The 24,817-nt window shown below is 43.2% G+C and overlaps 3 protein-coding genes across 4 annotated transcripts; 1 reads left to right on the forward strand and 2 right to left on the reverse strand.

Annotated features, from left to right (window-relative positions):
• Positions 1-6,959: 6,959 nt before the first annotated feature.
• On the reverse strand, positions 6,960-9,647 carry phax (phosphorylated adaptor for RNA export). Of its 2 annotated transcripts, none has more exons than XM_054739516.2 (2): positions 9,543-9,647; positions 6,960-8,478 (listed from the first exon to the last, which is right to left on the reverse strand). In XM_054739516.2, exon 2 carries the CDS (start codon positions 8,464-8,466, stop codon positions 7,249-7,251), a length of 1,218 nt encoding a protein of 405 aa, XP_054595491.2. In that variant the 5' UTR covers positions 8,467-8,478; positions 9,543-9,647; the 3' UTR covers positions 6,960-7,248. The 2 variants fall into 2 exon arrangements, with proteins under 2 accessions (XP_054595491.2, XP_054595490.2); XM_054739515.2 differs by lacking the exon at positions 9,543-9,647 and adding an exon at positions 8,619-8,755.
• Positions 9,648-9,743: 96 nt separating this feature from the next.
• pmpcb (peptidase, mitochondrial processing subunit beta) lies at positions 9,744-14,447 on the forward strand. Its single transcript, XM_015955429.3, has 13 exons — positions 9,744-9,879; positions 10,747-10,869; positions 11,158-11,244; positions 11,328-11,457; positions 12,009-12,207; positions 12,283-12,362; positions 12,538-12,650; positions 13,196-13,339; positions 13,427-13,587; positions 13,673-13,758; positions 13,831-13,919; positions 14,019-14,094; positions 14,257-14,447. Exons 1-13 carry the CDS (start codon positions 9,796-9,798, stop codon positions 14,319-14,321), a joined length of 1,437 nt encoding a protein of 478 aa, XP_015810915.3. The 5' UTR covers positions 9,744-9,795; the 3' UTR covers positions 14,322-14,447.
• dnajc2 (DnaJ (Hsp40) homolog, subfamily C, member 2) lies at positions 14,379-24,607 on the reverse strand. The gene is made up of 16 exons (XM_015955417.3): positions 24,417-24,607; positions 22,795-22,985; positions 21,504-21,579; positions 21,319-21,417; positions 20,922-21,144; positions 20,762-20,827; positions 20,355-20,446; positions 20,145-20,266; positions 19,917-20,066; positions 19,747-19,835; positions 17,999-18,068; positions 17,741-17,919; positions 17,318-17,418; positions 16,542-16,652; positions 14,619-14,779; positions 14,379-14,535 (listed from the first exon to the last, which is right to left on the reverse strand). Exons 1-16 carry the CDS (start codon positions 24,469-24,471, stop codon positions 14,467-14,469), a joined length of 1,854 nt encoding a protein of 617 aa, XP_015810903.1. The 5' UTR covers positions 24,472-24,607; the 3' UTR covers positions 14,379-14,466.
• Positions 24,608-24,817: the final 210 nt, after the last annotated feature.

The raw sequence follows: 24,817 nt of genomic DNA on the forward strand, positions 1-24,817 counted from the left end.
ACCGTGACCACCATCACCACAACCACCACCACCACCACCATCATCATCATCACCATGACCACAATCACCACCACCACCATCATCATCCTCATCACCATCACCATCATGAAATGTGCGACTTGTAGTTCACCTGTTGAATTAATTATAGATTCACTATGATAAAGATAATGATGTTTATCTCTTACTAAATAGAGTAGTTACTAAGAAATCACAATGTAGCCAAAGGAACACTACTTGGAAAATGCACAAAAGTACAAACACAACACTTTTGGTTTTGCACCCATTTTTCATGAGCTGAACTTAAACATCTGAAACTTTTTCTACATATATAAAACGCCCATGACTCTCAAATACTGTTCTGAAATCTGTCTACATGTGTGTTAGTGAGCACTTTTCCTTTGCCAAGATAATCCATCCCACCTCACAGGTGTGGCAAATCAAGGGGCTGATTAGACAGCATGAATAATGTACAGTTGTGCCTTAGACTGCCTACAACAAAAGGCCACCCTGGCATGTGCAGTTTGATCAAACAGCTCAATGCCACAGATGTCACAACCTTTGATGGAGCGTGCAATCAGCATACTGACTGCAGGAACGTCTACCAGAACTGTTGCCCGTGAAATGAATGTTCATGTCTCTACTATAAGCAGTCTCTAAAGGTGTTTCAGAGAATTTGGCAGTACATCCAACTGGCCCCACAACTGCAGACCACTTATGACCACACCAGCCCAGGACCTTCACATCCAGCATGTCCACCTCCAGGATCACCTGAGACCAGGGACCTGCACAGCTGCAGCAACAATCGGTTTGCATTACCAGAGAATTTCTGCACAAACTGTCAGAAACTGTCTCAGCAAAGATCATCTGCATGCTCGTATGCTCGTTGTCCTCATCTCATTGGGGTCTGGACCTGACTGTAGTCTATCATCGTATCCAAACTGAGAGGGTAAACACTCACATTTGGCACATTTGAGAGGCGTTTTGTTCACAGATGACTCCCGGTTTTTACTGTTTAGGTCAGATGGCAGACTGCGTGTGTGGCGTCATGTGGGTGAGCGGGTTGCTGATGACAATGTTGCAAAACAAGTGGCCCATGGTGGCGGTGGGGTACTGGTATGGGCAGATGTATGTTATGGACAGTTAACACGTGCATTTTATTAATGGCAATGTGAATGCACAGAAGTATTCAAAAGAAATCCTGAGGCCCATTGTTGTGCCTTTAATCCATGACTATCACCTCATGTTGCAGCATGATAACGCATGGCCCCATACTTCAAGGATCTGTACTCAATGCCTGGAAGCTGAAAACGTCCCAGTTCTCGCATGGCCAGCATACTCACCAGACATGTCACCCATTGAGCGTGTTTGGGATGCTCTGGATCGGCGTATATGACATTGTGTTCCACTTCCTGCCAATATTCAGCAACTTTGTACAGCTATCGTCGTCGTCTTCGTTGTCGTCGCCACCACCATCATCATCGTCATCACTACCATCATCTTCATCGTCGTCATCATCATTGTTATCATCACCATCAACATCACCATTGAAATCATCATCTTCATCTTCATCTTCAGGTGAATGCATATATAGGTTTTATGAATATGTAAAGTGATTAAGTTTTATAGCCTAGAGATTTTAGTGTCTGCTGCTTCACAATGCTGACTCAAATTGTCCTTCAGGGATTAATAAAGTTGTCTTGAATCTTGAACCATCATTGTTGTCGTCATCATCAACAATAATAAAACAATATTTTTACACCATATTTTCCAGTATGTAATGAATATTAAACTTTTACATTTTACGTTAACAAACGAAAACACTGATTCTTTCCACATGAAACCTTTATTTCAGGTACTGTAAAAGATGCTTTAGACCCTAGTAGTCTTGTAGGGAAAGTCCATTTTGGACAGAATAGAATGTGAAAAATGTTAATAGGAAAACATATTTTGAAGATTATCAACGATGTTCAATACTGACTTTTTTTGCCCACAATATGCACCTCTAATAAGTTGTGCTCCAACCTAGTCCATTTATTTGTCCCATTCCCCATGACGATCAAAAAAGAAATGGTTTGCTCACTTGTTAATCACCTCTGTAATTCTTCTGCGATTTAAACTCATTAGTTGGGCCTTTTAAGGGCTCAGTCAGCTGCTCCCACATGGAAACAAACTTCCTGTTGGTATTATTTCAGCATCATCATAACAAATGAGCCACAACTCAAAGGTAGACTGTTAGGGTTTTTATATTTCACCTTTATTAAATGTTCTTTTTTAAAGGGACTTTGCAGAGTTTTGAATTTTTATGCTTGCGATTGCCCCCTCAGGCCAAAAGCGTAACGGCAGCTTCAATAGTAGGCTCGTGCACGAGGCGCGCATGCTATACGTGCACACTCCTTAACGAAAATAACAGCTGAGACAGTCCCGTGTGTTTGTGTGTGTGTGTGTGTGTGTGTGTGTGTGTGTGTGTGTGTGTGTGTGTGTGTGTGTGTGTGTGTGTGTGTGTGTGTGTGTGTGTGTGTGTGTGTGTGGCCCGGAGGACAGAGGACAGGAGAACACGCAGCTAATTAATTAAATAATTTGGTTCTGTACCTTTCTCTTCAGCACAGCCGACAAAGGTTTATGATGGGTCAGTCCTCCTGCATGCTCAGATCATTCCCTTCCCTTGCTTGAAAAATTGTTCCAAAATGAAAGTTGAACCCACATCTTTTTTACCTGTGAATTCAATGCTGTTTGGCGAGTCTCAAATTAAAATTTGGGCATCTTACTGTAAAAAATATACCATTAATGTAAAAAATACACTCTAAATAAACTATGTTCACATCCAGAATCAAACCCAAGACTTCTGCATGAGAGTCCGAGCTGAGCAGCTCTCTTTTTCTGTGATTTTACAGAAAAACAGGCAATCACGGTAAAAATGCCAGGGCTCGTTCTACAGGACCAGGGCATTGCAGGAGAATGTATGAAGAAGAAATTTATTTTTTCTATACATGTTTTGGCTGTCAAACTTCCATATAGTCCCTTTAATGCATGTGAACCGTTGTCTCTTTTGTGCTACCAACTTGTTTACCTTGTTTTAGAATAGAATAGACCTTATTGATCCCACAGTGGGGAAATTCACTTGTTACAGCAGCACAAACACTTAAGAGAATAATTTGAGGAAACAGAACAAAGGCACGTGTATATACGCATAAGCAATAAGCTAGTATTGTAAGTTTCAATCACTAAAAACCACAACAAAAAAAAAAGAAAAGAACTTGGGTTCCAACATTATGCAGACTTGCGAGTTAAATCCGGTATTGCACAAGTATTGAACACATGCTGAATATTGCATTGGTGTTATTGTGTACCAGGATAATGCCAGTACCAGTTAAGCTGAGGAGTAATACACTTACTGCAGAGGGGGTGAATGACCTATGGTAGCATTCTGTTTTACATCTGAGATGTCTCAGTTTGCCTCTGAAGGAGCTGTCCATGGTCTCCACAGTGGAATATGGTAGGTGGGAGGAGTTTTTGTTAAGATGGTGGTCATCATCCCCAGCATCCCCCTTTCACACATGGGAAGTTGTGGAAGTGGGCAGCTCAGAACCGAGGTAGCTTTGTGAACTAGCTTGTTCAGTCTCTTCTTGTCTCAGTCAGAGCTGCCTGCACCTTGAACTAGTGAACGCACTGAGTCCCTGGCTCTTAATAATACTATAATCATCATCATCATCATCATCATCATCAACCTAACTCACGTTTGCTGCTCTTCTTTGGTCCACATGCTGCAGCTCAGAGAACATGTAACTCTGAGAGGGAGAGAAAAGAACTGCAGTCTTATTTAAAACTAGTGCAGAGTAGAACTCCACATTGAGTAATCATGAACATGAACGTACATCCACAATGAATTGATGATTTTGGAACCGCCCTTTTCTCCAGATGGAATGATTATACGACAACTATTGTGACTGGAAGAGACAAATCCTGTAATAAATCCAAATGTGCTCTAAAAACCCACTGAAGAATGTTGTACATCCCCTTTACCAACTTGTTGTGTTTGCCTTCGGATGGTGGGACCATTAGAGAACAGAGGACTTTGCAGCTTTGTCTGCTTTGATGATCTGTGACATCTGTGTCATACATGAACCGGATAATTGGCTAAAACTTCAAAGATGTGTGGTGCCTCTGGAAGCATGACCACCAGAACAGACATTCATATTTATTGAAAGCATCTCTGAAAGCTGACATGCTGCAACCCTTCAACGGATACAAGCCTTTCACTTCGGATCCTGTTTGATCCAATGGAAATGAGAAACAGCGTGTTGTATCCTGGCAACAAACTTGTTGCCAGGTGACAGACACAGAGGTCCTGAGACCAGAGACAGCTGGAAAAAAATTCATATGAATAAGACAAGGCAGAGCATCAGTCACCTCCTTCGCCACACACACTTCTTCGATAATGCTGCTTTGATCATCTTTACCATTCAAATGAAAAATGAAAGTATTCTTTTCTGTTCGAAGGGCAGCAGAGAACCAGCAAAACTGTCAAGAAGTGTGTTCTCCTCACCTTTCTTTAAACCTACTTGTGCTATCATGATTATGACGTGAACAGCTGCGGGTTATTGGAGGTGACATGTCCACAAAGACATCTGGAACCATTCTGCCACGTTAGCTTTCACGTGGTTGCCATGAGCAGAGATAACGATCATTTCCAAGGTGATTCAGACTCAAATCCACAGTAAATGCTTCCATTCGCCCCCTAAGACCTGTGGGACATCTGGATATATTTTATTTTTATTTATATGCAGCTGTTGGCAAATAGGATATTTGATTGTTGAGTTAAATTTGACATAATACAGCAGTTTTCCCCACCTCACGATTGGGAAGGTTAAGCTTTTAAAACCCAATAGAATGAAATATTTTGAGAAAATTTCCCTAATGGGACAGCAGCAGCCCAGGAGGTAGAGCAGGTTGTTCAGTAATCGGAAGGTTGAAAGTTCAATCCCAGCTCCGACCAGAGAATGCTGCTGTTGTGTCCTTGGGCAAGACGCTTAACTACCTTGCCTGCTGGTGGTGGTCGGACGGACTGGTGGAGCCAGTGCTCAACAGCCTCGCCTCTGTCAGTGTGTCCCAGGGCAGCTGTGGCCACATCGTAGCTCATCCCCACCAGCGTGTGAATGGGTGAATGACTGATTGTGTTGTAATGCGCCTTGGGCGGAATGTAGATGGCGCTTTACATACAGGCCATTTATAAAAACCTGTAGTTTAAACTTGGTTAAAGCAGATGGGTTAAAAATGTTCACTAGGGTGTTGTTCCTTCTAAAAATTATATATATTAAAAAATAGAAGGTTAAAGCACCACAACTAGCAAAATGGGAAGGAAAAGACCAGCTTCAATTTGCTGATGAAATTTAATAAAAACCAGATTTCATGATGTCAGTTAGTCCATGTCCCACCAGGGGCGACGTTAGGCCCGGCTACTTGGGCTCAAGCCCCGAATGTTTTATGAAAAGCCCCGGATCGTGGAAGTAACATGCAGTACCAAAGTCCAACAGAGAGGGAGCAGCTGGCAGTAGTCTGGATACAGCCTGCCTGAGCCTCCACCACTGAAGAAGCCTTTCAGCAGCCGGCTTCTTCTACACTCTCTGCCTGAAACGCATGAGTGAAGATGGACATAAGGACGTTTTTTAGACAAAAAGTACAACGACAGAACCCCAGCTTTGATGAGACTGGTGTTGACTCAGGTTTGTGAGTCTTATTTGAAAATATTTGTTGTGCTGCTGGTTTGCCTAAAGTTAGCTTACTATCAGGTAAAGTTGTTGGAGAAAGAAAGGGAATATTTACTATCATCTCACACTAAACACTAACAGGAACAATACTCTGCCCTGAAAATGCTTAATATGTAGCTTCAGATTAAAAATTATGTGGTACAAGACAAATATACAGTATATGATGTTGACTAGTGCGTGTCACGCGCACGCGTGTGTGTGTGTTAAGCCCCGGATCTTCTTCAGTCCTAAATCCGCCCGTGTCCCACCAAAAATAAAGGATTGATTAAATGTTTTGTACTCCGATTGCTGCTGCAGCCCCTGACAGAGAAGGCTGTTGTGTATTTCTTATTATGGCACTCGTTTTCAGATAAAAAATTAATAAAAACTTTTTTCCACATTCCCGAAAATAAGCTGTTTCTTGAGCCACAAAAAAGGGACTTTTTTGCTATTTTCTAAATTTGTTCAAAAAAATGTTTGCTATATATTTTTGCTGAAGCCCATTTTTGCTGCTCCAATTAAAACAAAAATAATGTAAATCATAATTTTATTTCTTATCACTATTATTCCAGAGAGGACACAAGATTCTGTAGTTTTTGTCCACTAACCTTTTTTTTATATGGAAACAAAAGGAGCCGTTAAGAGTAATGTTGAAATGTCTGAACCAGAAGCCAGATTCAATCAGAAACTGATGTTTAGTGCAGGAGTGTTTGAACTGTTAAGTGTTACACATGCAGCACTGAAAACAATAAAGGATAAATACGATGATGGAAAAAGACTAAACGACTTATTAAATTCTACTTTACATCACTCAGGCCTTATTGATGTCCAGATAGTGTCGAAGTATGCATTTATTTTATGAAGAAACTATTTTTTATAAAGGGCCTAAGATAAAAACCATGAGGCACTTTACAAGGACAATAAAAAATGATCAAAAACCATCGTAAATTAAAAATTGGAGGAAAAAAATGAAAGAAAAATATAAAAGTATGTATAGTATGTTTTGTTATACTGTAATAGCCGTAAATGTGGTTCATCCAAAAGCAGCACCTTAAACATTTAGTGTTGCTGTCATCTAGTGGACAAAAGTCTGCACTGCAAAAGCTGTCATGGGAGAGGGGTTATTCTGATCTGTCTGGGACCAAACCTGCGTGTTGCTGTTAGAAACCTTTCTTTCTGCATGACAGAATCACAGAAGCAAGACTTCCTGCTTTACTGAACATTTTTCTTCAACAGTTCTTTTATTTGTCCTGCAATGACACACTAACACAATACCTCTTTATATACTGAAATCAGCAAAGATTTTTTTAAATTCAGATCCAGGATATAATTTTGAACACAAACAGAGTATTTTTCATTTGTTAGCATTAATGTTTCTTTTATTTCTAAAGGTAAATAAAAAATGGAATACAAACAAACAGTGTGACTTCAATGACTCCTTTAGTTTTCAGTGCTCCTTTTTCATCTCAGTTCTGGTTTTCTATGATCACACACAGGGATGTGTTCAGAAAACCTCCAGGTCTGTCGAGTTATAGACCACCGCCGTCTCCTCGGTTCCCACAGCAACCTCCTCCTGACCCGCCTCCTCTTCCTCTGCAGCCTCCTCCAGAGATTCCAAGGCCTCGTTAGTATCACTAGCAAAGGTTTCCCTGGAGACGTCGTCATGCTCATGCAGGTTCAGAGTGCCGATGGCCTGCTTCATCTTCTTAGCCAGCTCATGCCGCCTCCTCTTCTGCGCTGCCTTCTTGCTCTTGTAATCTTTCTGATGTTCCTCAAAAAATATCTTCCTGATCTGGGACTTGGAGACGCTGGGCGTGTTCTTCAGCAGGTTGAGGAATACTCCACCGGGAGTCCTCCGCCTGCTGCCATCCATAGTGTAAACACCACCGTTTTCCTCCAGTGTGGCGGTCTCACCCAGCAGTTCTATGGCTTTTTGTGATCCAATAACGCGAACAACTCGCTCTATCAGATCTTTTTTAGGCTCCTGCAGTCTGTATGTAATCTCGTCCACCACCTTGTCCTCGGGGTCGTCTTCAGTGATTTCAAATCGACCCTTGATGTCCATCTCAGCTATGGCGCCAAGTCTTTCTTTGGCGGGTCTTTTCCTCTTAACATCATTCCCTGCCTTCTCTTGTGAACCCCGGCCCTTCATGTAGGCCTCCAGTTCAGCATCTAGCATGGTCTCCTCTTCTCCCTGCTTTGACTGCTTCTCCATCTCTCTCTCCTTCTCCATCATCTTTCGGGCTAGAACAAAGTTATAAGTCTCCACACTTCTGCTGGACATGCTGACACCCTCCATACCAAAGATGCCTAGCTCTGAGGTGATGGCATCCTGGCACTGCTCCTGGACCACGGAACCCCAAATATTGTTTACCTTGCGACTTCCAAGCGCACCCGGGGCGGGCACGGGCCTCGGACCAGGCAGAGCAGACCCTGCAGGCTGCTGTGGAGCTCCAGACACTTTCTGTCTCTTTCGGCGCCACATGGCCGAATCCTCGTCTGAAGAATCCGGATCACTGTCGCTGGACTCCACCGCCTTAGCGGAGCTTCGGTATGGGGCGGCAGGCGGCCGGGTGGCGGCTCGTTGCTGAAAGGACTGCCCGCTAAAAGCCGAGGAAGCCTCGGTTCGGTCAGGTTCTGCTGCAGCCGTTCCCATTTCGGTGTCCGAGTTGGACCCAGAGATTTCTCCATCTTCCAAGTCACCGTCCATCAGTTCGGCCATTCGGTAGCCTACCTGGAAGTCAGAGCCAACAACAGAGGCTGTTATCAACACCTTTGTCTCTGAAGTTCGGGTTACTCATAGCTAACTCCACAGCACGTTAGCGGCTAACAAACTCAATGCTAAGGCCGGCCACAAAATAATGCAATGAACACCTTAAAGAGCCCGATAGAAAGCTCTATTCCGCAGGCGAATGTAGTTTAAATCAGCTTGGCGACTCCTCAACGCAACGATTAACGAACGCACCAACTTACGAAAGAGCCAGAGGTGAATTGGCGCTGGCTAAAGCGCCACTTCCGCCTGGGAACTGTCAGAACGTTTCAAAATAAAACTACAACTACGCATTTTACATATTGTGGTTGTGGATGCGTAATTTTTGGCATTTTATCTGTTGTGTTATTTATTATATGTCCTAAAATCAAGAATATTGCTTTCCTATGTAATATGATCTCAGAAAACTCCCCAAGTTTCAAGGATTTTAATACAGTGTCACTATGCAGGTGTACACTTACTAGCATTGTCAACATACTAAACATGGGCCAAAATATTATATGTTAAATGTAGCATGTTTACAAATGTATGTGTGTGTGTGTGTGTGTGTGTGTGTGGGGGGGGGGGGGGGGTCATTAAAACGCATTTATTTATACGTCAATGTAATTTCGTCCAAATATAAATTATTTCTTTATAATTAAAGTTTTTATTATCTTCAGATTTTTTATAACGTACAAGAACATACAAAAACAAAATTCTATGCAACCTGGTAGGAGTATGGTAGTATCTATGCAACACCTTGTACTGTATAAATTTACTTCTAGCCTCTTTCACATATTTACCACTGTCTGATAAGACATTTAGCCATTTTTCATTTGTGTATTCTGTTTCCAAGTCCCGCTGCCAAAGTAGTTTAATGCCTAAAGACTCCCCACTTAAACCATGATTAAACAGTTTATAAAACACCGAAGCAGTGTGGCGGTCACGTGGCATTTTAATATAACCTAAAATATCATTCTCAGGAACTTCCTTAAATTTAGAAGTCACACAATGTCTCATTTGGAGGTATTTCCAAAAATGTCCTTTACCTTGCAATTTGTAAGTATGGGTTAGATCCTCGTAAGACATAAAGTTTCCATCTTTACACAGATCTCCAATATTACATATACCACGTGAGTGCCACTGTCAAATATAAATTATTGAGTTCCGGGTTCTAAGAAACATTAGTATTTCTCAAAGCAACTGCTTTTATTTTTTAAAGAACCAAAGCACCACCTTCTCTTCCTTGTCCGTAGCGGAAGTTGCGTGACGCACGCATGCGCACATTTACAAATAAACAATATGGCAGCGTCATTTCATCTTCTCACATCTGCGGGGAGAATTATTTTACAAAGAAACTTACTCAAGAGTAATTATCTCAGCGGGGTAAGAATGATTAAAATCGATTTTAATCGATCATGGTTTATTGGGCAGCAGTAGTTCAACAGGTTGAGCGGGTTGTCCAGTAATCGGAAGGTTGCAGGTTCGATCCCGGCTCCGGACAGAGAATTCTGCTGTTGTGTCCTTGGGCAAGACACTTAACCCACGTTGCCTGCTGGTGGTGGTCGGAGGGTCCGGTGGCGCCTGTGCTCGGCAGCCTCACCTCTGTCAGTGCGCCCCAGGGCAGCTGTGGCTACATCGTAGCTCATCACCATCAGTGTGTGAATGTGTGTGTGTGTGTGTGTGAATGGATGAATGATACACTGTAGTGTAAAATGCTTTGGAGTCCTTACTGTGAGAGGCGCTACACAAGTGCGGGTCATTTATCATATATTGTCTACAGGACGCTTGAAACTAGGTTTTAGCCGGCTCACTGTTTAACATAGCCGCTACAGGCTAACTGTGATAAATCCTTATGTTTGGTTGGAGTGAAATAGCGGGTATTGTTTCTCAACGTCAAGGAACCTTGTCTTGATGTCTTGGCCCCGCCCCGGTTGCCTAGGAGATACGCCATCAGGAGCCGCCAAGACGTGTTCCAATCGGTTCCAATGACCTTCCCCACTAGAAGCTGGATGTTCTACCGAGGCGTGTGTTCTCCGTTTGTTCTTCCATTTAACCGATTTCTTTGATCAAGGAAGGACAGTGTCCTCGTAAGCAAGGCGCCTCGCAAGACATCGCCTCGCAAGGCGCCTTGACATTGAGAAACACCCTCCGTCAGTATAACAACAATGCTATGTAGTTAACTAGTACTGATTAACAGCAGCTGGTCTAACTCTGAAGACTCATACTGACTTGCTGATTTTGTGACTGTAGCGGCGGCTGTTGGCTACTCGGGCTGCCCACCAGGTGGCGCTAAATGTCCCAGAAACTAAAGTTACTACTTTAGAAAACGGACTGCGGGTGGCTTCAGAGGACTCCGGCCTTACTACGTGCACAGTAAGTTCAAATCCTAAATGAACAGCATGTGGGTCAAACAGCAACCATGTACTTTAAACATCCAGCCATTAAATTTACAGTTTTTTTTGTCAATACTGGATCAGAGTACTGGATAGTTATCCCACCACCATGATTCAGTCACCATAGCTTCACCCTAGTCATGCATCAGATGTAAGCTGGAGGATTATGTTGTAAAATCTGTTTTCTTTTCAAAGTTTGAGCCCCTCATGCTGAAAAGGCCTCTCACAAGGACCGGTGGAGAGAACATTGATAAGTGGTTTCTTTCAGGTGGGGCTGTGGATAGATGCTGGCAGTCGCTATGAGAATGAGAGGAATAACGGCACAGCACACTTCTTGGAGCACATGGCATTTAAGGTGAGAAGGCTGCAGCTGTGAATATTTAATCTGTGTGTTTATCTGGAAGAGGAAATGTTCATTTGAATGTTTGCGTGCTGCAGGGCACCAGGAAACGCTCTCAGCTGGACCTGGAGTTGGAGATAGAGAACATGGGAGCTCATCTGAACGCGTACACATCCCGGGAGCAGACGGTCTACTATGCCAAAGCGTTCTCAAAGGATCTCCCACGAGGTACAGACCAAGAGCATCGACCTGACGAAAATGGAAGTTTTGGTCTGCAGCTATACTACTTTTCTAGTAGCAGCTCACACGAGTAATGCTGCAACAAGAGAGCTCCAGAAAGTTCAACAAACTGTTGATGTGTTTGATTCCAGAATGCTTGATTAGTTCAGTCAACTGGGATTGTCCTCATCCTGATGTGAAAAGGCCTGATCAATGGAGCTCAATGTCCCAATTAACCACATCTGCTTTTAAAATAAAGATAAATCAAATCTAGTCTAGGTGGGAAAAGATCACATGATATAATCGAGGAAATCCTGTTCTCATCTTAATTGGACTTCAAAAGAAAGTGAAGCCATGTTGCTTAAAACCTGCCAAGAGCAGATTTAGTTCACATTGTCGGTTGCCATGGTGATAGTTACTTTGTAATTATATAACATTGCAGCATTCTACTATCTCAGCCTTTATTCATGCTGTCTTTGCATTAACACAATAACATACATTTGTATTCCAAACCATTCGCCATCCAGTTTTGTGATAAAAAACTGTTTTCCGCCTCCTAGCTGTTGAAATCCTGGCTGACATCATTCAGAACAGCACACTCGGTGAAGCGGAGATCGAACGGGAGCGCGGCGTGATCCTCAGAGAGATGCAGGAAGTGGAGACCAATCTGCAGGAGGTGGTGTTTGATTACCTGCACGCCACAGCTTACCAGTCTACAGCACTGGGCAGGACCATCCTCGGCCCCACGGAGAACATCAAGTGAGATCCAGCTGCTTTCCTACTTTCCCTCGTCTGGTTGAAGCAACTGTTTATCTTTGTTTGTTTGTGATGCAGGACGATCAACAGAGGAGACCTGGTGGAGTACATCACCACCCACTACAGAGGACCCAGGATAGTTCTGGCTGCTGCCGGAGGTGTGAGCTGTTATTCTTCTCCTGTGCTGGATTAGAATCAGGTCTAATGTAGAGAAACACACACGGTCCCACTGATGATGCAGAGCTGAGTTCAGATTAAGCATGGATCAGTTCCTCATGAAGTCGGTTTGGTTATTCTGATGCTGATGTGAGTCTACCTTCTGTTTCTAATCAGGGGTTTGTCACGATGAGCTCATCAGTTTGGCCAGGTACCACTTTGGAAAACTTCCCAGCAGGAACCAGGGTGAAGCTCCAGCTCTGCCACTGTGTCACTTCACAGGAAGTGAGGTAGGAATACGAGCATTCAGCATCACTGGGTGTCATAAGTGAGGGAAACCTTTTAAAAAAATGTAAATGTTTAAATTCTCTAAGCCATCTTCAGTTTTGGAGAGAAAAAAATGAACTATGGCCATCAGCTAGTGAGGAGAAAACACCAGTTAATAAGAAAATCCCAGGTCTGTTCAGTCAGATCCAGATATGTCCTATGAGGTCACCCCTCCTGTAGCAGTTTCATTCATTCTCCTGCAGCATTAATACAAAATGAAATTACACACAACTTCTAACAGAGGAGTTGCAGAGCATGGTGGCCACAGGCTGTAGTTATTCTGTGACATCTGAGCGGCGTGCTGCTGTGTCTTGTTTTAATCCTGCAGATTATCAACTGTTACATGTGTGTTCATTTATTTTGCTGTAGCAGCTGAAAATCTTGTTAGTGTCCAACAGAGAGAGAACTCCTGTAATACTTATGTAAAACAGCCTTTTGTGATTTTCTGTTGAGACTTTAGTTGTCTCTTAGCTCCGATCCCTTTAGAAATGCTCTGCTTGTGTTTCAGATTCGTGTGCGTGATGACAAAATGCCCCTGGCTTACATTGCCATCGCTGTGGAAGCGGTGGGCTGGTCTCACCCAGACACCATCCCCCTGATGGTGGCCAACACACTGATTGGAAACTGGGACCGCTCGTTTGGTGGAGGCGTGGTGAGTACGGAGGAATCCTCTCCTCTCTCTTAACACCGACTCCTTTTCTACTCGGTGCGTCATCTCGGTTGTTTCCTCTGAACTCAGAATCTGTCTAGTAAACTGGCTCAGATGGCCTGTCAGGGAAACCTGTGCCACAGCTTCCAGTCCTTCAACACCTGCTACACGGACACGGGCCTGTGGGGGTTGTACATGGTGTGTGAGCCTGGGACCATCAGCGACATGATGCACTTCACTCAGAGGGAGTGGTGAGAGCACACCAGCGAAGCTCATCGGTTTCTATAACTGTGCAAATAAATGAAACACACACACACACTGTGCTCCTCCCATCAGGATGTCTCTCTGTACGAGTGTGACAGAAGCCGAGGTGGCTCGGGCCAAGAACCTGCTCAAGACCAACATGCTCCTGCATCTGGATGGTAAGGCAGCATGACGGTGAATCACGTGGTTGTGTGTGGGTTCTGGTGCCAATGTAGACCCGTTTTCTGCAGGGTCCACCCCCATCTGCGAGGACATCGGCAGACAGATGCTGTGCTACAGTCGCAGGATCCCGCTGCATGAACTGGAGGCCCGGATTGATGTGTGTGGATCTGAATAAGCTCGACTAACTCCACATTTTGGTTCCCGGTGACGTATCCAGAACCGTTAACACCGTGTTGTAATGTGAATCTCTCAACAGGCCATTGATGCCAACACCATCAAGGAGGTGTGCACCAAATACATCTACAACAGGGCCCCGGCTATTGCAGCTGTTGGTATGTTCCACTGAGGAGTTTGTAGGCAAGCTTCCTAAATTCTGATGTTGAAGCTTTTCTCTCTCCAGATGGTTACAATGAGCAGGTTTTTGCCATCGATGTCAGTCGTTTCTAATCAACCTTGAGCCAGAAAAACCTAAATGTAATCATTTCTTTCCTCAGGTCCAATCGAGCAACTGCCCGACTACAGCCAGATCCGCAGTGGGATGTTCTGGATGAAAACTTAAGCAGAACCCTCAGAAATGATAACTGTACAGCATAAAGAAGGAAAAACAATATTTAAGTCTTGTCTTTAGTCTTTTTTATTATAAAATAAAGAATAACACAATAACATTAAAATAAGACAGATTCTATCGTTGTTTGTGGCTCTTGTCATTTTTTATTCTTGGCTGCCACTTGTTCCTGAACAGCTTTCTTGGCTTTGACCATCTCCACCAGTTCCTGTGGGACAAACGCAGATGTGTTAGACAGCTGCTGTCAGAGATCCAGCTCTGTTCTGTCTCACGTAGTAAGCCTCGGCTCACCTTGTATCTCTTCATACAGTCTTTCTTGGTTCGTCCGGGGACTGCAGCAGCTATCTTCTCCCACCGCTCTGGTGTGCTGACCGGGTAGGTCTTCAGGGCCTGTTCCAGAAGCTTCTGTTCCTCTGTGGTCCAGGGGTTGGCGTTACCTTCCCCACTAGAAGCTGGAGTGAAAAAATAGTGACATCATACTTGGCATTCTGCCCAAATACTGCTCTCAAACATTTTCTGGCATGTTTTAAGTCAGTTTGTGTCAACAGCTCTTTGAACAGCCTCAGTTTGAAGAAACAGCGTTTAGTTCTAATCAGGCTGATGGGCTCATGGGTTTTAAATCTTAAAAGTGGTGAAATTAAAAAGTGTTGATTGTAGCAGAAATTGAAGTGACAGACTTTATTCAGAACTAGGTTGTTTGAAGGTTGCAAATACTCAAGGCTGGGACTGTCGACAAGCTAACTGGTGCAAAAAGTTCATTTTCATCAACTTAAATGACAAAATGCAGCCGTAAACGGACATGGATGAAAGAGTTTCTACTGTTCTGAAGGAAAAATGCAAAAACGTTATGACTGACAATTAGAATTTACTTAAACTTTTAGAAAATCAAGACATTACTTTTAAATTGGAGTTTAAAGAGCAAGCTACTTCCCTGTCAGTGTCTCACTCATCCACACTTCCTGTTAGAAAAATGCACCGAAAGGGGGCGTGGACTGGCGGACCAACAGAGCGGCGCTTAAGGCTGATTCATGCTTCTCCGTCTGCGTCAGTGTGGAGACACGCAACACCATTATCCGTCCTTGCGTAGGGCCCCAGCAGGCACGCAAGTACGTACGGAGTCTAGCCCACTTTTTTAAACATCCGTCGAACGAGACGGAGAACGCAAGCTTGTGATTGGTCAGGGCACCACTGTTGTCTCCACCCCCACCATTGCACCCTCAAAAACAAAGAGAGCCGAGAATAACAAGCGGCAGACACGGAGAAGCTTGAAGAATACCTCGCGAAAAAACTAAAATATGAACGTTTAATTCCCCGTGACTGGAGGAGTGAAAAGATGTGCAGCAAGCGTTTTATTTGTGGACGGAAACGTGGGTTTACAGGTGGTGAGTGCATGAAGAGGTGGAGGAGGATGAGAGACAAATTTGTCTGTGTTAAAAAGTCTCTTATATACAAAAAACAATATAAACACACTATCTTGGACCGGATACATGACAGGATACCACAGAACAGCGCTACGCCCTCTGTTGTCCTGCCGGGGAATTGCTTTGCAACACTCTCCAGGAGACGGAGAAGTATGAGAGCAAAATGCTTCCGTCAACCCGTGCCTGTCTGTCCCTTGCGGAGCTGACGGAGAATCATGAATCAGGCTTTAGTCGGTGCCAGACAGCATGTAGAGCAGAGTTTTAACCTGAAGTGGGCGCAATTATGATGGTTTTAAGCTAAATTGTCAAATTTAAATAAGATGCAGAAAAACACTAAAAAGATAACACTCAAGAAAACACTCCGGCTTGCTTTAGTCTCCCTGTTCACTCATCCGACTGAGATGTGTGTGTGCATGCGCACGCTTTTTAACAGCTCGTTTCCATAGAGAAACTCAGCGTGGTTGGGGGGGTCAGTTCCTGTCTGTTGTTTATCTTCTGTTCTGCTGACAGCTGTAGCCCTAATTGCCTCCTTAGAGAAAACCCGTGACACTAATGAGTAATCACAGTGGGACCAGGTCCAACTGTCATCTGGCAACTGTCAGAGGTAAATGCCACAGCTCCTTTACAAAGCCATTCAGTTTTACATTCAAATTCTCTAGGTTATGTCACCGGATCAGAGCTACAAAGAGCCACTTCTGAGGGGCCGAGGAACCACCTGAAGCCCCTGAACCACAGATTTCAGACACTGGACAAACAGAGATGATGAAAAATGTGGAAGTCTCCCAACACTCACCGTCGAACCTCTCTGAGGGCAGAGCATTGTCTATGGAGGGCGGCACGGACGTGTGCTCCTTTTTGAACTTCTCAAAGGCTTTTTTGTTTATCTCGTCTTTCTGTAGTGGATCTGAAAACATGAGAGAGTCACTTAATCTTTACCCAGGAGGTTTGGAGGCTAGAATTACAAATGAAAACAAAAATATCATCCAGTTTGGTATGTGTCAAGAGCTCTCGGTGGTGGTGAGGTATTTTTCCATACACTTCAATTTCCAACACTCCTGAGGGAAAAAAAATACACATTTGTGTTCACCGACTTCCTGTTTGAACATTAGGGCACCCATAGCTACATTTCTCTGCTTTTATAGCTGTGCTGCCTGTCAACACTTCCTTCGTATTATTGATTGGTGACGTAGATGTTTGAGTTTAACTGATCACTACGTGTTTCAAGTTGCCTGATCTGCAGCTTCCTTAAAACAAAGTCCAGATAAACCAGACAAACTGTAAGAACTATGAGAAATTTTCATTAGTTTAATCTATCAAAATTCATGACTAGAGCCTGTAGGGATGGAACACTGATTAATAAAAACGGATCATAATGTAGCCCACAGTAAGCCCTCGAGTGTCGTGTCTTCTGTGTACGTATGATGCTCTTATTTTGCTGAGTCACAGCCATCATTCCTGTGTGTTTTTGGTTGAAGAGGAGAACTAAATGCAGCATTTGTTCTGACTTGATGAGTAATAACATCCAATAAAGGTGATTCATCATTGACCAAAGCGACGGAGATGTTGCACCAAGTTTCTGAAGATTCTTGGCTTTGTTGATGACATCTTTGGCCGTTCTCTTCAGGCCGCTGGTGGAGTGCAAGTTCATGTAATTGGCAATAACTTCCCATCTGACAAAAACAAAAACAGTTACATGATCATATTAGTCTCATTTTTAATAAGCCAAACAGGGAGTCTTGATTAACCTTGTTAAAATCTGCCAATGAAAGAAAAAAGTGAAAAATGCTCTAGATAAACAACACGGAACAGATTTTCTGTAGAAACACATGCAATGATGTAAAAAAACAAAAAAGTCTTTTGTTTTAGGATATAGTACCACACACACACACACACACACACACACACACACACACACACACACACACACACACACACACACACACACACACACACACACACACACACACACACACATTCATCCAGCGAGCCTACCTGGCGTTGGTTCCAGCAGGGAACAGGTTAACAGCTTTGATGAGCAGCTGGAGGTCATCCTCGTTCCATCCCTTCCCCCCTCCTCCTCCTCCGCTGGCATGCTCCGCGTTGCGAGCTGCCTGCCTGGCCTGGACCTCGGCTTCCTTCTCCTTCTGCAGCAGGGCGTTCACCTCCTGCACCTGAAGCATCAGGAAGTGACGATTATAAGGGCGGAAACGGTAAAATGGTGCAATAAATGTAAAGTACCACCTTACTTACCTGCTTCTCAACTGCAGCTTTGCTCTCTTCTTTTGAGCCTGAGGTCAGGATTTCATTCAAGGACTGCAAACTGAAATAAACAGTCACACGTCACATCTCCAACTTAAAAATAAACATGTACATTTTTAGAATTTCTACTACTAGGAAGATGATTGCTTATTAAAATAAAACTATTGTCATATGAAAGTTAAACTCCTCTGGAAGCGGTGCAACATTTGTGCTTTTTGGTGTTTCTATTAAAGAAATGGTAGCCATGATTTAGAAAAAATGTTACATTTAAAGTGACAATGTGTAGTTTTTACCTTTAATTTCTGAAATTATCCATCAAAATGTTGAAAATGAATTAAATGATGCCAAGTTGTTGAAAAATAATGGCGGCTTTGTAACATAACCATAAAAACGGGTCTAAATTACATGGGAGCAGGTCTAAGTCTCTGGGTGACGCCATTTTAGATGCCTGGTTTCCTTCTACGGGAGCCCGTGAGGACAAAGCACATTTACTGATTTGTAACAAGTGATTACAAAACTCTCCTCATTCATAAACATAGTTGTTTTACACATTTTTCTTATCTGAATCTGGTGCCCTTGAGCCTGTGAGGCTGAAACAAATACTTCCCTCAGAAGAAATGTGGAATGCTGCTGTCGCCATGGCAACTGTGTCTGCCTATCCCAGCCTGGGCGGGACTGCGAGCTGTGAAGGCCGCTGAATCGTTCCAGGAGTCACTGTGCTCTGTAAACCCAATGACCCCCCCCCCCCCTCCAGACTGAGGTGAAGAGCGCTGCTTATCGCGGCTGCTGCTGCTGACGTGTGGAGAGTCCCAAAACCCTACCACCCCACCTAGTGGACACTAATGTTGTGTAATGTCTGAAGTCTGTTGCATTTCTGTCTGAGGTGCTTTTTTGCAGAGCAAAGCTGCCCTCCCTGTGGAGGGAAACTCTGATGTACCTTTTTTTTCCCTCCACCTGATCCAATCCTCATGTAAGCCCTCTGTTCTCTATTGAGGTAGCACGACTCGGGCTGCGAATGACCACAGTCACCAATTCTTGTCATGTGTCTTGCCCATGTATGCCTGATCTCAGAATTGTGTGTACTGAAACTCTTAATTTCCCTCTGGGAGCAATAAAGTATCTTTGAATTGAATTGAATTTACCCCTTCACTCGTTGCCAGTGATGAAAGGGCGCCTGATGCTTGTCATTTTGCTGGAGGTTGAGCTCCCAGGGATTCATGTGGTTCAGAGTCTCCAAAAGTAACACAGCTCATGTCTGCCTTTTGTTTACCTTATGGAGCGTATTAAGCGCCGCCCACAGGCTCGGGGATTTCTGCATTCCTGAGAAGTCCCTCAGGTTTATATTTGAACACTACACCACCCGTACCAGTCCAAACTCACGCCATCCAGCCCGACCAAACCCAGACCGTGCCGACGCTAATGTGTAAGCGCCATAAAATGCTGCCTGTTTGCAATGATTTAGGTATTTACCTATCGCCAGGGAAAATACACACTGTCACTTTAAAACTAGTATGAATGTATTATAATATTTGTACACATGTAAACATGTTGGCTCTTGTTTCTTTTATTTATGAGTGCAAATTTTATTTTTAATACCTATTTTTAAGAAAACTTTATTCTTTTGTCTAAAATGTATTTAATTCTAATGGGGTCAAAAGATTTTGTTATAAAATTGTAAACACTGGATTTGATATGTTGAACTTGTTAAAAAGAAAAAAGATTTCTGCTCCAGAACCGACCTGGTCAGCTCCAGACGGTCACAGAGCTTCTCCACCTCCTCCATCATCTTCACGCTCTCCGCTTCATTGTCAGCAAAGTAATTCCAGTTCTGTGGAGACAGAGGAGACGTGTGATGACATCTCAGAGGAACGACGCTGGACCATGTTACAGGAAGTGTCTGAGAGTTAACCTTGCAGGTGGTTCTGAGTTTCTGCCTCTCCTTCTTGATGGCTTTCTTCTGGACCTCCTTCTCCTTCTTTGCCAGCTGTGCTGCCTGCCTGGCCTCCTCCTCCTCCTTCTGTTTTGCTAAACGCGCCGTCTCCAGCTCTGCCTGCCGTGCCTGTAAGCAGGAAAAGGTCGGTGAGTCTTTATCCATCAGCGTGAAGCACCAGTTGAGTCTCCCAGCTGCTCCACTTACCCTCTCCTTCTCCTCCTGCTCCTTCTTCTTGGCTTCAACTTTTGCTTTCTTCTCAGACTCTTTCCTGGCTTTTTCTTCTTCCTTGAATTTCTTTATTCTAGGGTCACAGCCATAGGCCGAATCTGCAGAGAAGCAGAAGCAGCATCTATGATCACGTTCACGCGTATAATAAAGACTGGTGATGAGTTTGTGGCAGCTGGAGGACTTTACCAACTAGCGTGCGTATTCTGTTCATCTCCTCCTTCTTCCTCTGAGCTCTGGAGGCTCGGTTCTGCTTTTCGATCCACCTCCTTTCATCTCGACTGCCAGAGAAAAGTTACCGTAAGTCCAAACGTGAAAGAGCGAATGAAAACTTGACCAAACATGGCTGTTGTTACACCTTATGATGATGGTTTATCAGTTCAATAATGACTGCAGACTCATTGTATACCACTGCTGTTTATAGACACTGTTTACGTGTGACTCCAGCCAACAGCAGTGTGTAACAGATAATAACCAGAGATCAGTGAAGAGTGTTCACACGCAGAAGTTAGGACGGCCATTTGCAGGAAGGCTGAGACCAACCCTTAACTGTCGTCCTTCACCGTGATCTTCAACAGGACTAATGTCCAACTCACCATTCAGCCTTTTCCTTTTCCTCTTCGTCCAAGTAAGAGAACTCCCTCCACGAGTCAAAGTTGTACCTTTAACAGTAAAATAACCGAGATGATCCGCTTGTCTTCAATCCAGATTTTTTTTTCTCCTTTGAAATTAATAATTAAAAGGGTCTCCACTTACCAAAACGAGTAGAAACTGTCCACTTCTTCAAAAGAAGACTCAGCCGTTCCGAGATAGGGGACGAGCTTTTTGGATGACCATCTGGCGTTTCTTTCGAATACGGGAGAAAATACCTCAAAAAAGTTCTCTTTGCCTTCACTCTTGGAAGGCACGGCATTGTCAAAGGTGGGATCGACGCTGTCGAAGGCTCTTCTTTTAACGGGATCAGACAGGATTTCAATAGCTGCAGTCCAAAATACCAAACAAAGAGTTTAGGAGCTACAAAAGGTAAACTGGAGAAGCGGTTTCTTCAACAGGCACGGAATTAAAAACCATTTCTCCAATTTATCAACCGTGGCACAGTGAACTTCATTTCCATCTAAATAGTCAAGTGATGACATTATATAATATTCTGTACCTTTAGTTATACAGGTGAAGTAGTCATTGTCCCCTTCAACAATTTGTTCTCCAGCAGCTTTCCTTTTGTCAGGATGGTGCTTCAGCACAATGGCTTTGTCTGCAGGGACACGGATCATTTCCATGAAACAGTCGGGATCGACCGGAGAACGGATTAGTGGAAGGCAGCGAAGGAGAAACACTTACGGGCAGCTTTGATTTGTCTCTGTGTTGCTTTGTACCTCAAGTGTGGGAGTCCGAGGACGGCGTAGTGATCCTGATTCTGAGAAGAAAATCACGTTTGATCACAAGTCAGGTCAGGACAATCAGTTTGAGACGTAACTGACTTCATTCGAGTACAAAAAAATCCTCGAGTCAAATTCTCTGCCTCGAGGATTCGTTTAATTCATGTTTAATTAATTCATGGCTTAGCAATCGCCCGGGGTCATGTTTCACCCGGACTGAAATAAGTGACGCACACACACACTGCACTGAATGCACACGCGAGTAGCGAATGTAACTTCACTTTCTCTTAAGCCAAGGCGGACAACGTGGACCCCGGTGGAGTGCGAAAAAACCAGAAAATGTGAAAGGTGTGGGACCATTTTTCACATCGTAAGGCGGAAAACGTAGTCCAGTGTAAATGCTGTAAAATGGATTTAGCCTACCACAACACCACATCCTCCAATTATTAGTGCAGCGTAGCCTGCTGGAGGTTTTAAGGGTTCAGATGAAAACACCCGGCCTCTCACGCTGCTCACACATCGATCTTAAGTTGTCGCTGTTGCGCTCACGCCGTAATACAGTATTAGATGCAGTTAAAGTCAGACTTGAAAAAATGAATAAATTGTACATGAATAAGTGATGCTTAGCCTGGTGGGGGGAGGAGAACCTGGCCTAGTAAGCACTGGAGGAAACCCTGTCAAGATCGTCAACACTCGTTTATCTTAATGCTATTGAAACATGTAAAGCAAAAGCATTATATCCACTGCTACCTTTCTAATTTTAAACTCAGTAACTTATGCTGTAACTTCACCTTGCCCTGCCTGCTCCTCCTTGCTGCCCGCCGGCTGTGATCACAAGCGACAACATACTAGTTCCCACTGCTTCTTCGGGAAACAGCGCAAAAAAAACAAACTTGGGATCTTATAGGCGTGGCGGTGGGATTTCAGCCGTGGCGCCCCGCCACGGCTACGCCTATGTAAGGGAAACCCTGGGATGAATGATACACTGTAGTGTAAAACGCTTTGGAGTCCTTACTCCGTGAGGTGCTATACAAGTGCGGGTCATCTATCATTTATCCTACTAGAGACTACAGAAAATATAATAACAACATGAGTTAAGGACCTCTTTAAAAGTGCCAACAGTAAATTTAAAGCTGATTTAATGATTCTCTGGACTGACTTAACAGAACATTTTTGTCAAAGGATAAAATAAAATGAATAAACACACTATAAATAGGAGAGATTTAAGAAATAACAGCAAAAACAGCAAGTACCTTCCAATCTTTAGGATCAAGTGTTCGGAGCATGGGATGCTCCTGAAGCTGAAACTCCTCATCATCCTCCTCCTCCGAGGATGACTCCTCCTCCTCCAGCTCCTGGAAAGAGGCTGAAAGGTTCCTGTTTCTCCTCCTGATGTACGCCTCGAACCACCGCCCCACCGGCTCCACCAGAACCTGAATCGATGCTGAAAAACACAGAAAAAACACAAGCGTACACACAACTCAAGTCAATGTTTTAGAAACACTTAAAGCAAATGTAGTGTTAGTAAAAAGTGAGGTGATAAGCACGTATTTGTTTATTTTTTCGTTTACTCTAACAACTGTATATTTGACACAATGAATTTAACACCTCAGTTGGTACTTTCAATAAAAACATGATGTATTGAATCCAAAACGCCTGCCCTCTAGTGGAGGATCCAAGCACTACAAGAGATTTATATCAATTATTACTTTTAAACAACTAAATAATAAAACATCTTTGGCTCAGGCCACTTGCAGAAAATACAAAATTCTCTGGCATTTCTTTCAATTATCAAGTTATAAAAGGGTTGAAATGCCAATTTATGTAAAAGCTCTCTTTCTCTACCTTAATAAGGCTCATTTAACATGTAATGATGATTTTGAGTGTTACAAAGCAGTTAGCATATCTATTAACTTGTTATTACATCTTGGCAACAAATGTTCAGTTTTGTAAGACATGCTGCTAGAATTCAACAAGAACAAACTAGAACCACTGCAGCACGAACAGCTGAGACACACGCTTTCGAGAATGACTGAAGTGTTTACCACAAAGTCTGCTGCTTCAGTATTTTTAGATTCTTTTTAGGATGTTTCTATGGTTACGGGAGTATCATCACAGGCATTTCAGACTTTTTAAAAGGTTTCATTCACAATTATTTTCCATTTATTCAGAGTCAATGTTAGCATCGTTTTAAAAAATCTCTGCAATTAACTCTGAGATGCTGTTGATCAGTGTCTGGTCCAACTCCTGATTGATGGCAGCTGAAAATTCACAACCAGCTCATGATGTGTTGTTGATCCAGCTGCCTCTTGAAGACTCAAGTTCTCGATGGGATCAGTCTGGGGAGTTTCCTCTCCATGAAGCCCATCACATTCATCACTACTGTTAGTGGATGGTTGGGAGGAGTTTCTGAAGGATGTTTGTGTACGAGGTTAATTTTCATAGTAAAATTGAACTTTGGGATTAATTGTAAAGCATCTGATCACAGATCAGAAAACTCAAAGAGTTTCTGTCACCAAAAAAGCAAAAAGTATTTGTGTCCTCTGGTAAAAAACAAATACAACCTATTTCAGCAGGAACACCAGCTTTTATTTGGATCTTTTATGACGTTTCTGTTAATAAGACATCCATCTAAGACAGACTTAATTTAGAACTGGCAGTTAAGATTTAATCAGAAGTGAACAAATTACAAAACCAGGTTTTAGCTAAATTATGCAACGCTACCGAAATCGTTCTGAACTATTATTAATTACATTTTTTCTAACTTTCACCAAAACCTACGCATATTAAACCCCTAAATGTGAGTTTTAAATTAGCGTTATTAACAGCAGTAACATAAGTAGCTCTGCTAGCTGTAGCCTTCGTAGCTGCTTACCGGCGGCCGCCTTAAACACCACCGTCTCGTCACCGTCCGTCGCTTCTAGCAGCATGTTGGGAAAAGGTCACAAGCAGACAATTACCGGGAACAATTATCTAATGAAAACCCGCTAAAGTGCAGAAGTTTGTGGCCCGCTCATTGAAGGTCCACATGGGCCTCACTGTGCAAGTGCCAATCCGAGAACGCGTTCACCGGTGTCGCTACTGAGAACTCCGTATGCTTCTGGTAGTTCCGAATTAAGCGTTCCGCACGTGCTTTAGACTATTTGTGGAAACTAAGTCAAATGAATTAAAAAGTAAAATATAAGTCAGTGGTTTAAATTTTATTAAGTTATATTGCCAATACCATTAAATCATCTTCACAAAAAGAAACAAATGAAATACCACAAGTATTTAGTT

Source organism: Nothobranchius furzeri, chromosome 1, assembly GCF_043380555.1.
Source record: "Nothobranchius furzeri strain GRZ-AD chromosome 1, NfurGRZ-RIMD1, whole genome shotgun sequence".
NCBI lineage: Eukaryota > Metazoa > Chordata > Actinopteri > Cyprinodontiformes > Nothobranchiidae > Nothobranchius > Nothobranchius furzeri.